At 34.7% G+C, this 13,787-nt stretch overlaps 2 protein-coding genes across 4 annotated transcripts; one reads left to right on the forward strand and one right to left on the reverse strand.

Moving 5' to 3' along the window:
* Positions 1–955: 955 nt before the first annotated feature.
* On the reverse strand, positions 956–8,771 carry LOC106648334 (synaptic functional regulator FMR1). Of its 3 annotated transcripts, XM_014365131.2 has the most exons (14): positions 8,121–8,771; positions 7,471–7,523; positions 7,249–7,399; positions 7,013–7,176; positions 6,761–6,926; positions 6,491–6,561; positions 5,497–5,568; positions 4,555–4,702; positions 4,347–4,484; positions 4,105–4,248; positions 3,802–4,015; positions 3,494–3,727; positions 2,923–3,018; positions 956–2,727 (listed from the first exon to the last, which is right to left on the reverse strand). In XM_014365131.2, exons 1-14 carry the CDS (start codon positions 8,244–8,246, stop codon positions 2,519–2,521), a joined length of 1,986 nt encoding a protein of 661 aa, XP_014220617.1. In that variant the 5' UTR covers positions 8,247–8,771; the 3' UTR covers positions 956–2,518. The 3 variants fall into 3 exon arrangements, with proteins under 3 accessions (XP_014220617.1, XP_014220619.1, XP_023314401.1); XM_014365133.2 differs by lacking the exon at positions 5,497–5,568 and having other exon boundaries at positions 8,121–8,769; XM_023458633.1 differs by lacking the exon at positions 2,923–3,018 and having other exon boundaries at positions 8,121–8,769.
* Positions 8,772–8,884: 113 nt separating this feature from the next.
* On the forward strand, positions 8,885–10,778 carry LOC106648132. Its single transcript, XM_023458636.1, has 4 exons — positions 8,885–9,251; positions 9,349–9,446; positions 9,531–9,593; positions 9,657–10,778. The coding sequence occupies exons 1-4, from the start codon at positions 9,074–9,076 to the stop codon at positions 10,776–10,778; spliced, it is 1,461 nt and encodes a 486-aa protein (XP_023314404.1). The 5' UTR covers positions 8,885–9,073.
* Positions 10,779–13,787: the final 3,009 nt, after the last annotated feature.

Raw genomic sequence — 13,787 nt, forward strand, 5'->3', positions numbered from 1 at the left:
CAAGTTGGGGGATATCTCAGTTTTCTTGCTGCCTTACGTGTTTACAAACGTATACACTTTTATTTCATTGTAAAACTGGGGCAGTTACTTCACTTACGTTAAGATGTCATTATAAAGATAGTTTCGTTAGCCGGCGTACGTTGTATCATTAATTTTTCGAAGATGCTACTTCTTTTTTAAATCATCACTCGATTTGGTATCCGTTAATACGAAATATCAGACTTGTCCGATCGGTTGTTGTCAAAATCCAGAAGCAGAATTACCGCAGTATTTATATTCATACTCATTTTTTGCATGTTTATTAAATTGAATGGTAACATCAATTTAAATGGATCTTAAATCACTTTTATGTGTTATTTTTTTAGCTCTTTTTTACACAGTAAAGCTAATTTCAGACATCCACAAGTTTCTATTAAGTTTATAATATAGTTTAATAAAGGTAATGCGTGTTTACGCTAAGTCTTCGCATCGGCTAGATATTGTAAAAACACTTTTCATTCTTTCCTTATCTTTCCCTCTGGCACATCATGCGTTAGTGTGGCTACAGAAATTTAAATTGACTTTTCCTCTTTTTTCATAGGATGATAAATCATCGTGAAAAATGAACAAGTTATTTTAAGAAATGTTACTGTAAAGCATTTAATGTATAAATTAGCAGGCATCATATAATTATGCATCAGAAGAAAAGAGAGAAAACTGAGGAATTAAAAATAAATCAAAGTAAGAAAATATTAAAAATAATAATGGAGTATAGTTGAAGAAAATCACGGTGTAAGCTTAATAGGCAAATAAGAAGATTAGAGGAAAAAGTAAACCACCTTTCAGAACGCTTTAACAAGCGCAACACTTTTTCTTCTCTTATCAAACTCACTAACGCGAGTGCACTTGGCGTCTCTCTTTTCGTTTGTCCACATATCAATCATCATCGCATTGTGTTAATTATCATTTTGTGTAATACACTTTTCTCATAATTTTTTATTATTACAATTATTTTTTTATAATCTTATATGATTAGCCAATCTGATCAGCAAATACATTTATTTCTTCCATGTATTAAATTAACAATCAAATGAATCAAACAAGCACTGTATTCAAAAAAGTAAAAATCTAATAGACGTATTTCTTGAGTATATTAGCTATATACTTAATATACTTAATAATCATTAACGAAAAATAATTAAGAAAAAAGAACGAAATCAATTATTATATCACGTATAATCGAAAAACAGAAAAAACAGCATCGAGAAACGGTAGAACTGCAAAAAATGCACAGTAGCAGCCATAGCAATATCGTTCATTGTAAAATATACGTATCTACTCGAATCCATCGATTTTTTTGCTCTTTTAGATTTGACTATGCATACGTATTAGCTTATTTTGTCGTAGCAACTAAACTTTCATGGACACGATTATATTATATTCGAGCTATTTTTGCAATTAAAATTAGTACAAATACCGTAAAAATGCTAAATTTTTTCGTACAATGTTGCAATCACTATTTCGAGTGCACGTTTATTATTATATCAACAAGTTCATGCGTACTAAACTCGGTGAAGTGGCCGAGAGGGGGTATAAAAATAAAGCACAATGATACCGATCAAACAGTTATATGTTTTCATATTTTAAAATAATCGTATTGCTTAGGCTACTAGTTTTGCATTTAATTTCTCAATAAATGTTTCAAATTTTATGCAAGAACTTGTCACACAATAATGGTTTACATTAAAAATTAAACCATCGCGGATGTTGTGTGTTTTCGAGTGATTTCTAATGATAATCACTTTTTAAATTAAATATTTCTTTAAAAGTGTAAGGAGATGTATTGTTGATTACAAGTGTCATTATTTTTATTTCTTATCAGTAGCAAACAGTCTTAAGACGAGCATAGGTTAATTCTTCAAGTCACGTTTCAAAAATCTTGTGTGATAGTTCATGTAGTAAGTAGAGGGTTAATGCGTTATTTTTTATAATGCCGATGCACATAGTTTATAACTTGATTTGTATTGTACAATGTTATATTGTTTACACATTCACTTATATATAATTCACACATATATAAATCGCGAATTTTCTCGAACACAGTCACTTTCTACATCTCAGGCATTTAATTTTAACCGCATTATGATAACCCTAACTCTGACAGTTAACGGGCACAATTTTCTTTGAGAAAAATCTGCCATATCCTCTCACTTACTTTCTATTTTAGTGTTTAACGTCTTACGTTGTAATTTATCCTGCGAAAAAATGATCGCTTTCATGCGTATCAGTTAGTCGCGGGGCTCATATCAATGTGGTTTGCTTTTAGATTGTTTGGGTATGTTGAAGATTTAGATGCTGCTAGTTGTTCGCTATCTCATTTTTTGTTCGTTAATTCATTAATATTGTAATGAGTTGTAACTTTTTAAGGGGGAATTTTTTTTATGTGCACCTGCGTCACGCGCGAGTGATGGGTCGTCGTGGAGCATATTATTGATTGAACGTGTTGCTTGAAGTGTTCACGATGAATTCAACGTTGCCCTTAGCCACTGGTACCATTGACCATGGTCTCTTTGGGCTTGTTATTCTGTGGGGCTCCACGACTGTAACGGTTGCGTTGCTCACGACCCTTAGGACCGCTTGGCTGATTACCACCGTTTCCTACGTTTGTTGTAACTGTCACATCATTACTCGATGGTGCACCGCTGTTTTCTTTGACTGAATTTTGTTCCATAGGACCAGCACTGCTGCCTAGAATTAAATGTTTAAATTATCGTAAAGATTAGAAGATAATATCAAAATTATTGCGAAGATGCAAATGTGTAATAATTGCAAAAAGTGTGATTATAAGCCGAATGAATTTTCTTTCTATACACACCGACGCACATATACACTTATCATGAGTATCAGTGAATGGTCGAAGGTTTGAGTTTTAAGAAAATTTACCTCGGCGACTACGAGACGGAGTAGAACTGCGCTGCCGATAGCGTCGTATACGCCTTTTCTGCCCTTTGGAGCCACCTTCCAAACTTGATACCGATTCTAAATACATACAAACCATTGTGACCATTTATTAATTTTGTGATTTCGATTCATGTTGATTTTTTTTACATTAACGGTCAACACCCACATATTGAGATTAGTAATAGGCGTTAGTTAACCTAATCACGAAATGGAAAACACTAGAGATTTGTTAAATGGTCACAATTTTTTGCTGCAAGTTTTATGTATAATCTTAAAGCTCTACTAATTTCAAATTTTAAAATAAATTCTACTTGATTTACTTAAATAAGCTAGTGAAAAATAGTTGAATGTTCCGGCTCTAATAAATAAAATATTTTCGTATAAGAATTTGGAATAGTAAAGATCACTTGCATAAATAAAAAAATTAGGATTTTCTGTTTTTACTATTACGTGCTTTGAAACCCAAGAATTATCACAAAATTAGGGTAGCATGCTAGTTAAATCGCGGAAACGTTAATATTGCGATTTATTAATGTAAAAAAAGAATCGTTACCTCGATCAACGCTAGATACATCATGGCTATCGTGAACATTGTCATCATCGTCATTTGTTCGACGTCTGTCGTCCCTTCGATCTCGTCGTTGAGCATTAGGGCGTCCACCTCCACCTTGTCGGCCACCACCATAACCACTTCCTTGATAATTACCGCGTTCTTGATGATGAACACCCCTAGGTGGCAAATCACGTATGCGATCATCATTGCTTTCCATCGTGTCTCGGCGCATTCCTACGGAAATAAATTTAGTAGTTGGGCATTTTCTTTTCACCAACGATTCTTCTCAGTAAGTCTATTATATTTACCACTGTTGTGTCTAGCAGGTGCTCTCCCTCTGCCACCACCCCGACCTCTACCAGACTGACCTCCTCGTCCACCACGGCTGTTAGTAGTCTCTTCTGTACCCATTGGCCCTCGCCTAGTGGCTTGGAAGTTGTGCAATGGACCAGTATTTGTTCCATGCATGCTTCTTAACTGTTGGTCGATTTCGAGTTTTTCTTGTCTAAGTTTTTCTACTTCCTACACAGATTATTTGTGTAACGATATTGTCAGAGTGTTGAATTTTACTACATATCAATTTTATTTATCTTCCAGATTTTCTAATTTACCTTTAAATGGGCTAAATGGTATTCCAATAAAACTTTGGCATTTGAGATACTTTCTACAGTACCTACAAATACAAAAGGTACTTGACCTTCTTCACGAGGAATTGTTGGTTGAGGTTCATTGTCACCTTCTATTTTCACTCTTACCTAAAATGAATTTTAAGCGTAAAATTTATAAATTCCAATTTGAAATCCACTTCAAAGTATTTTGTCAATCTTACAACGCCATGTTCCCAAGTACTTACAACTCCACTTTTATCCACGATTTCTTGGATAATTCTTCCATTTTTACCAATTACTTTCCCAACAAGGATACGTGGAACTTGAATGGATTCTTCACTGTATTCTAATATAGAGCGAGCGCGTTTTACAGCTTCGTGCGTCTTAAAAAAAAATTGAGTTTTAATATACATAATAATGCAATAGTGATTATTTTAACTTTAAAAATTTTACCTCTCCATGAATTTTGAAAGTGCAAGAATTTTCTTCTAATTCTATGTTGGTAACACCTTCAACCTTCCTTGCTGTTTGAATATTGGATCCATGAGCACCAATGGCAAGTCCCATAAGATCATCTCTAACACTGAATTCATCTGTGTACCTAAAAAATAAAAATATTTTTTGGTATTATAATAAATAAATAATTATAGTTTTTAGTACATGAAGAAAGCTGATGAAAATATTTCACATAGAGTGCGAGGAAACAAGGATTCTTAATTTTTTAAACCTATAGAATTCAACATTAGAAACAACTATTGAAGAACTGTTGAAGAAAAAAAATCTTATGAAATTTACAAGGTGTGTTACATCTCTAAAGAAAAAAATTGAAAAGTAAAATCATTCAAAATCTGCAATTGTAGTTCTTATTATCATTAGGTCATGTTGTTTTAGAGCTTTAATAATGAATTTTGATCGATGCTTTGTTTTTCATTTACTATGGTAATGTTCAATGAAAAAATAAATACATTTAACAAAGGGTAAGATAGAAGGGCCATCATTTGTAAATTTAGAAGATTTTTTATGATTTTTTGAATGTAAAGAAGTTAAAACTAACAATTTGAATGTGACAAACTAAAAGATAAAGATTTTTCAATGCAAGAGCCTGGAATAGGATAGATAACAGTTTTTGAGAGAAAAAAAAACTACTAAATTGTATGTAATATTATTTCTATTTAGTGTCACATGAATAAATATACTAAAGATAAAATCAAATGGTATATTACTTTGCATATGAAGTGGTAAAAGCATAAACTTATATGATCTACACTGCACTTGTGGCATGCATGAACGTGTGTAATTTTAATACATATTTTGGGAATTGATAAAAAACCATTGTGAACTTTTACATAGTACAAAAAGCTAACAGTGGTCTAGACCACACAGCATGGGTCTCACCTTGAATTTGTGTTCGCTCCTGTCTCATAGTCTGAGACACGTTGGTATGCAAAGTTGTTTGATCTAAATTTTCTGAAATAAGAAAGAAAACCCTCTTGTAACGTGGGCTCTTTACTTTGACATACATCAACTTAAAAAGCTCTCATAAGACCTACTTTTTTTTCACAATATACAAATTACAAAATTTAATCTTTTTCAAATTCAAAATTTAATAAAACGAGCTTCAAAACTTACATGGAAGTTGATACTATCAACCAGTTAATAATTTCATCAACTGGCTTATAATTTTAAGGATGGCCCTACTTTTTATTCATCAAATTGAACTAATAGGGTGTACCAATAATGCATTCAATTTTTACCCAATTTGGTAATTGGTAATCAAATTGTTATTTATGGCAATTGCGACTCAAGTGAAAACTACAAGTGCAATATTGAATTATCATTTGTTTTCAAACTACAGTACGACTTGATATGAGATGAGAAAATGTATTAAGGCCTGTGTACAGAACATCATATGCAAAGCATCGATCGCAATGAGAAATTAATTCTTTTTTTAAATTAGAAATTAGTAACAAAATTTTAACTATTTATGGAATTGCATCGCCTTTCATTAGCTTATACTTCAGCCAGAAACATGTACTGGCCAAAATTATTGGCAGTTAGAAGTTTTATTATTTGTAATGAATTGAATGAAGAACTTTACACTTACATCTTGAATTTTCACTATGAGTAATATTTTGTTTAAAGACATATGCACAGCATACATGCAAAGAAATTGTTAGAAAAATACAACTATATTTTTAAAAGGAATGATTTTAGCTGAAGGATTATCAAAATTTCATCATCATAAATAATTAATAAAAATCCAAGACAGAATGAGACTAGATTTTCAAATTCATATTCATGTTAGTGGTTAATAAGAACTGTCACAGAAGAAATAAATAATAAAATGGATATAAAAAAGAAGATAAATGCAAAATTAAATTTTACTTACACTCCTGATGATTGCAATTTAGTTGATTCAAGTTGACGAGCAGCTTCTTCTGTTCTTTTTAATAAAAGTACCTGCAAAAATATTATAATGATCAATGTAGTTTAAAACAATTATAATACAAAGTTTATTAAATAAAATACAGAAAATATTTAAAAATTTTATCAAATAAATTAGTTTATTTGTTTAAAAAAGACCACTGAAAGAATGACTTCAGAGTAACTAAAATTAATTACATTATAAACAGTATTGAGCGATTTGATTCACCATTACCTTTTGTGTTAAATTGCGTAAATGCATGTCTTGAAGCATTTGACAACGTCGACTCAAACTTTCTTGACGGGAGATGGCCAGCAATACTCCTCGTTCAGGCACATACCTACACACTGCTGCATCAATTACCTTTTGGAATTCCTTATGTACCCCATCCATTTTTGCACTATTTTAAATGAAATAAAAAAATTCATCATTTAAACCATAAAATTTAATTGGAAGGTAATGGTAATTGAATAATATTAATCTTACAATTCACGTAATTCCTCAGGTACATCTATCTCAACTTTGAAAAACGAATTTTTGTCAATAGGAGGATTTGGATTTTTTGGTCTCAATCTTTCACTGGCAACAATTTCAGTATAAGCGCAGTCCCATCCCAAGTATTCTATGACTTGAAAACCACCTTTTGTCATCTATAATTTAGATTCACAAAGATAAGTTTATTGATTTAAAATAATATTTGAAAATTTAAACTTTTAACTTACGTTAATGACAGCCTTCCACCAGCCACTAGCTTCTTGGTCATTTGCTCTAGAGAATACTTCAATTTCTTGACCAACTTGAAATTCTGGTTTTGGACCTTCTTTTGGTGGTAGACGTACTTTTGAAAAGTGGAACTTTGATTCTGGTTGCCAGCTAATATAAATGAAACATAAAAATTTATTACAAGAATTAGAAGCAATGAGATAAAAAATGTGTCAACTTACTCATTTTCAAAAGCCACAAGTACTTCATCTTGGTAAACATCTCTGACAAAGGCCTGTGTAAACAGATGAAAATCATGCAATGGTTAGTCAAATAAATTTTGCTCATAGATGAAAGGGTGTTATGTAGCGGAGGTTTTAAAATGTCCACGCCTTATTGATGAATAGAAAAGTTAAAACGGAGCATGTGTGGAAACAAACCGAAAGTGAAAGTTAAAAATAATGGGAAAGCGCAACGAAGCACCGGGTGCTATTCAAGTCAATAAATTTCGTCGTACACACCTACCCCAAAACAAGTTTATTAGGGAAACAAAGAAAAATAATCATCAAGCCGGCTCGGTCGAGCCTATGCCAACAAGACAAGAAAAGAAAAGTCATTCTAAAAAATCAATCGAGTGTCAAGGGTGTGCTTCGTAAATGTCTGGAGGGATTTTCTCAACAATATAGAGAGCAAGGAAGGTATATATGTTATATACAGAGATGCAGTAGTACACGATGGCGTCGGGGGCGGCCGGCACTTTGGGAGCACAGGGAGATGGAGTTTTTCGCCCATAAGCCGGCCGTATCGGGAGCGGGTTTGACGCGTCCGGGCAGGGTCGATTGCCGAAGGACCGCGAGGAGAAAAAGCCGGCTTAATTGTGATAATAACGCACCTTGTAATACGCTCCGTTTTCGCCGCATACTTCGACTGCGAGATCTTCCATCTTGCTTTTGTCTCTGTGTGGTTGGTGTTGTGTGTGCACGGGCGCCCCCGAGTTGGACGACTCGTCGCGCAGCATAGCCGCGGGGACGATCGTACCAGCAGCAGCGGCAGCAGTAGCCAGCTTGCCTATATATATTTTTGCAAAACGGGATGCGCGCGCTGCGCCAATGATCTACACCTCACCACACGCTGCTTTTTAGGAGCGTACGCACAAGAAGTTCCGGCCCTTCGTTTAGCCAAGCAGTATAAATAATACAGCGCAGATCACGGATGGCTTTTTTGTTTACGTGTATGATTGTCGTGGCAGTTGGCTGATCCGATATCGACTCGTTGAGCTGAGAAATTTTCAGTAGCACTGATGATCGACGCGTCTCGGCGATCCGTCCTACGAAACGTATAAGCTAAGACTGTCTTTTTTTACACGAGTTTGAGGTTATAAGGGTCCTTCTGTTGTTCAGCGCGCACGATTGTATCTAAGAGCGGCACTCGTAGTCGCGCGGTGCTGCTGCTAGCTGCTCTCTCGAGATTTTTCGATTGGGTGATCTGCGCTCGCTGCGGCGAGTGGTGCGAACGAAACGCCGAACGCCGCCTTGGTTCTGGCGGCAAGAGGCTCTACTTGTGCGCGCCGTGCCTAAGTATATGCGGTTAAGCAGCGATCGTCGCCGAGTCGTCAGCCGACCGAGCGGCGATGAAATCATCTCATGCGTATTAGCTTTCACACACGCCTGTTAGGCAATATGGCCAAAATTCGGCCGCGAGATGACAGCAGCGTCGTAGGTCAAGTCATGCGCAGATGCATGATTTTTGTGACCGGATAATCTCGATAGCAGTAGATATTTTTCTTCGCGACCCTTTGACAGTTTGTTCTGAATACTAAAAATAAATCAAAAGTAAATAAAAATAATGAATTGTAGTGTCAAAAATTGTAAGGGGAAAAAAAAATTTAAATTCCCAAAAGACCCTGAATTAAGGAAACGATGGTTGGAAGCAATTGAAAGACCGAACTATAATCCAAAGTCGTGTCATGGTTTGTGCACCAAACATTTTCAACCAACTGATATTTACACAGAAAGTGTCATAGGTAAGTAATATTGATAACTTTTTACTAATTTGTTCATATTCTTGAAGTTTTTCTTATTTCATTGGAAAGATAATTAACTGCCTATTTTATTTTATAGGAGGATATGAAATGAGTCGTGTCAAATTAAAAACTAATTGCATTCCAACCATCTTTTCTGAAATAGAAAGAAAAAAAGAAGAAGCACCCTCATCGACAGTATGTTATTTTTTATCACTTTTTAGCATAAAAATTGCATATATTTATTCAGTATAAATATTGAATTTGTTTATTGTTTTGCAGGTGACAGAAGTACAAAGTATCAGCAATCCTCACTCAATTAATAACAGTGACATAAATGATAAGGTATGGTTTATTGAAGTTTTTATGTACTGTATTACACATATTAAACATTTTTTCTTTCTGCAGGTCAATGAATCATCTGGTACAAACGAGTTCAATATGGATTGCACAGATTCACCTGTACACTCACACAATATAAATGAATTTGAGTGCAGTATTGCATCAGCTCAACAACAAGGCTTTGATGTGTATGAAGAACTATACGTCTCACCTGAACCAGTGCATAAAAATAATTTAATAAGTGAACAAGTGACCAAAAATAATTTTCACAAAGAAAATAAAGTAGTCGCTGTTCAAACTATTGGATGTGCAAAATACAACATTGAAGATTACAAAGACAAACCTAGACAATTGCAACACTTTACAGGATTGACATATGAAAAGTATATGGTTGTTTTGCAAACATTAAAACCACTTAGAAATCACTTTGAGAAATTAGAAAAATCAAAAAATATTACAGTGAACAATCAGTTATTTTTAGTTTTGTGGAAATTGAGAAGAGATGCCTGTAATTTAGAGTTAGCTGAACACTTCAATATCAGTGAAACTTGTGTCAGTGAAATATTTCATGTGTGGATAATTTCTATGGCTAAATTGTGGTCCCTTATAGACATATGGCCAAGTAGAGAATTAGTGAATTTTTATATGCCTCATGTTTTCAAAAATAATTATCCTAAAACCAGAGTGACACTAGATGCCACAGAATTGAAGATAGATGCTCCCAACAATCCTAAATTAAAACAAGCTACTTTTAGTACATATAAAAATAGTAATACGTTGAAAGTTATGGTAGGGACTAGCCCAGGTGGCTTAATATCTTATATTTCTGAGCCTTATGGTGGTTCTACTAGTGATCGTCAGATAATTGAACGCAGTGATTTGAGGCAGAAATGTAAAGCAGGTGATGTGATACTTGCGGATAAGGGAATCATGGTACAAGATTTGTTTGCCCCATGCGACGTCACTGTGTGCACACCTACTCCAATGGTCAGTGGAAATTTGTCGCACAATGTAATTGTGAAAGACAGAAAATTGTCCAAGCATAGAGTTCATGTGGAGAGGATTATTGGACTAATGAAAACATATACCATTCTTTCAAAGAAACTCACTCGTGATCTTCTCCCTTTATCATCAGAAATAATCAGAGTATGTATCATGCTGGCTAATTTTAAAGATAATATTATGTAAGCTTACACATAATAAATAATTAATGTTGAGTTTAACAAATAATAAGAAAAATACAATTTCCATGTAAAAATGATTTTTATTAAACATTTTTAACAAACAATTTTGAAAAAACATTAAACATATTTAAGAACAATACAAGTTTAAGCCATGCAATTTTTTTATTAATNTATACTAAATAAAGTTTACCTTTCAACCAACTCGGATTTTCGTCCAGTCACCCGGGCCCCTCTTTCTCTCAATAAATGTTGTAATTGTTTTAATTTAAGGCTTCCATATTTATGATCGAAATCGGATCCTTTCTCTTGTTTGTTGGTGAAAGTTCTCATATTGAATTAATCTAAGAAAACAAAGTTTGTACAGAAGATAATAGAAAATGTTGCATTGAATGATAATAACAAAAACAATAACAAAACCCCCTAACCTAATTGTTATTGCATATTAAACATATTAAATAACTTACCTTTCAATTAATTCTGATTTTCTCCCAGTCGTCCTGAGTCCTCTCTCTCTCAATAATTGTTTCAAAGCAATTACACTAAGATTTCCGTAAATATGATCCATTATTTTAAATACCGTGCAAATTTCGATCGGCAATGGCGACGAGATCGAAAGCGTGTTTGTCGGTGGTGCGCGGACGCCAGTGCGCATATTTTGACCTTCGACGCTGCTGTCACCTCGCGGCCGAATTTTGGCCATATTGCCTAGTAGGTAGCACATTTTATTGGCTCGTTCGGGTGTAGCGTTACGATTTTCGAGGTGCCGCCCGTGCCTCGGTCTTGCCCCCTTTGTGATCTCATCGACCATTTCAAGAGAAATGCAAAACAAAGACTCGTTTGGAGCTTGGTTTATGGGCCATCGTTTGTTTATCGCGAAACTAAAGGCTCGATTGGCAGTTTCAGTTCCAATCTTGATGTATTATTATTTGCTTAAACTTGCCAATCTACTGTACAAAAATAAAAAAAAAAATCTCATGGAGTTATTGATTTTTCAAGTACAAAAATACGTCTCTCGTAAGGAGTTGAGAACTTTTAAATTTGCCGCGCTTTCTACGAGGTCAGGGACGTGAAATGTAGCAGATAGTGCCACGCGAAAAGCGCTGCTGCTGACGAACAGGCTCTGCGCTAAATTTTCAAAAAGCACAATTTGAATTTTGTGCCTCGCGTATCATATAATCATATGATGTATTCTACCTTTATTGCATGTCTTTTGCATTCATTTAATATTATCTCGAGTTTATCGTTTTCAAAACAAGTGTCGTGTAATTTTTTTAAAATTTCTATTTGTTATAATAAAAGTACTCTGTGAGAAATCGATGCATTTCCGGTATAATACGCACGAGTATACAATATCTCGGGGAAAAAGAAAACATCATTGAAATTGATACTGTTCCGAGAACGTCGCTGATATTGCCTGTGATCTTTATTCAGGGCGTATATTATATACACACACACACACATAAGTACTGGTTGGCTTACGCACGTGAGCCACTGAACGAGAGGAATAATAAAAAAAGGAATATTAAATTCCCCGAGCGTTCTTATATTTATCTCGTACGCGCAGGCTAAACGTGTTGACGTCCGAACGAAAAATAAATGATCGAGGGATTTGGTTAATTGCGATTGCGACCGCATGCACAATACACACGTGTACATATCTAGCCTGCAACGTCGAATTACAATAATACTTTGTATTGTTTTATTATCAGCGATCGTGCGACGACTCCTGTCGTGTTCGACGAAAAAAGTTAATAATTACGATAACACGGCGTATGAATCATAACGCTCGCTCGACGTACATACGTACGTACGTAAGTTAAAATGCAAAATAAAATAGTCAAGCCTGTTGTTGCCGGCAATTTCCTAGCTGCCTTAATTCTATTTTTTTTTTCCTAGACCATTTCAATATTTTGACGACTATACATTGCAGCAACTGCAATTCTTACCGAGGGGATAAAGTGAAAAAATTCTTCAGTCGTTGCATTGAGCCAATTGAGTCCTGCGAAGGGTTTCACTGATAAAAAGTCGACAGATATTAGATCGAAGATAATTCAGGTTTTGATAATAATTATTCATCTGCGTACGATCGACATATTTGAAATCGTTTATTAAATTGTTTATCATTTTGATAATTTATTCTATGACGGATTTTTACATGAAATAGCATCGATCATTTTTCGATTACCGACCACAGATTGTAATCGATCGTAAAAAAAATCGTTTTGCTTGGAAAATTCTCCATCGGTAAACGTATCTCGAGTGTACGCGTCTTGATGCGACTGTTTATTTTCTTGATCAAGTTTTTGTTCCGATCTTTATTCATAACAACGACTCGTAGATAATAATGTAAATAACTACAATTTTTGCGACATGGCCATAAATTCATAATTATTATATTACACGACGTGTTAATAATTTCCGTGTAAGTAAAATGTTGTTGGCTGAAAATGTCACGATCACGAACGATAGTTCGCTGCTTACCTTGCCAACTTACTGTAAGCGTCGATCGATTTTTCTGAAATTTCAGCTATTTTTATTGCGCGTCGTTGTTTTCTTCTTTTTTGCGAGAGAAATTGAGAGTTTATTTTTGGCCTTGCAAGCTGAATATATAAAAATATTCTATTTCATGAATTCGCGCTTCTACAGGCGGCGAAGCAGTGGAAAAGAAGCGAATCGGAAAAAATAATGCAAGGGACGCGTATGATGGAACGTTTTTTCCACTCTCGAACGTCAAAAATTAAAAAAAAAATGTCACGCGTCCTTCGGTGCGCTTGGCCGGTGCGGGATGATGATACGGCAAAGTCGTTATAAAAAGTATGTGTATAAGCGCCGGAGCTGCCGCCGTCGCCGCCGTCGCTGGCGCAAAGTGTCATTCCTTGACCCGACTGGAACAATAAATTATTTGCCTCTCGAAATTTCTCGAGCGAAAAAAAATCTCATTTATTTCTTTTGTCGAGAGATGGAGAGAAGAAGCGCTCATGTCGAAAAATTAGCATACGGTCGAGCGCGGAAA

Source organism: Trichogramma pretiosum, unplaced genomic scaffold, assembly GCF_000599845.2.
Source record: "Trichogramma pretiosum strain Unisexual culture from Peru unplaced genomic scaffold, Tpre_2.0 scaffold24, whole genome shotgun sequence".
Lineage (NCBI taxonomy): Eukaryota > Metazoa > Arthropoda > Insecta > Hymenoptera > Trichogrammatidae > Trichogramma > Trichogramma pretiosum.

What these genes read in the sequence shown, in the direction of transcription:
- LOC106648132 (XM_023458636.1), top strand. Translation starts at nt 9,074, where the DNA reads ATGAATTGTAGTGTCAAAAATTGTAAGGGGAAAAAAAAATTTAAATTC. An exon ending in TTACACAGAAAGTGTCATAG is followed by an intron (nt 9,252 to 9,348) that starts GTAAGTAATATT and finishes TTTATTTTATAG; the next exon opens with GAGGATATGAAATGAGTCGT. An exon ending in ACAGTGACATAAATGATAAG is followed by an intron (nt 9,594 to 9,656) that starts GTATGGTTTATT and finishes TTCTTTCTGCAG; the next exon opens with GTCAATGAATCATCTGGTAC.
- LOC106648334 (XM_014365131.2), bottom strand. Translation starts at nt 8,246, where the DNA reads ATGCTGCGCGACGAGTCGTCCAACTCGGGGGCGCCCGTGCACACACAA. An exon ending in CTTGTGGCTTTTGAAAATGA is followed by an intron (nt 7,400 to 7,470) that starts GTAAGTTGACAC and finishes CATTTATATTAG; the next exon opens with CTGGCAACCAGAATCAAAGT. An exon ending in AAATTGCAATCATCAGGAGT is followed by an intron (nt 5,569 to 6,490) that starts GTAAGTAAAATT and finishes TTCTTATTTCAG; the next exon opens with AAAATTTAGATCAAACAACT.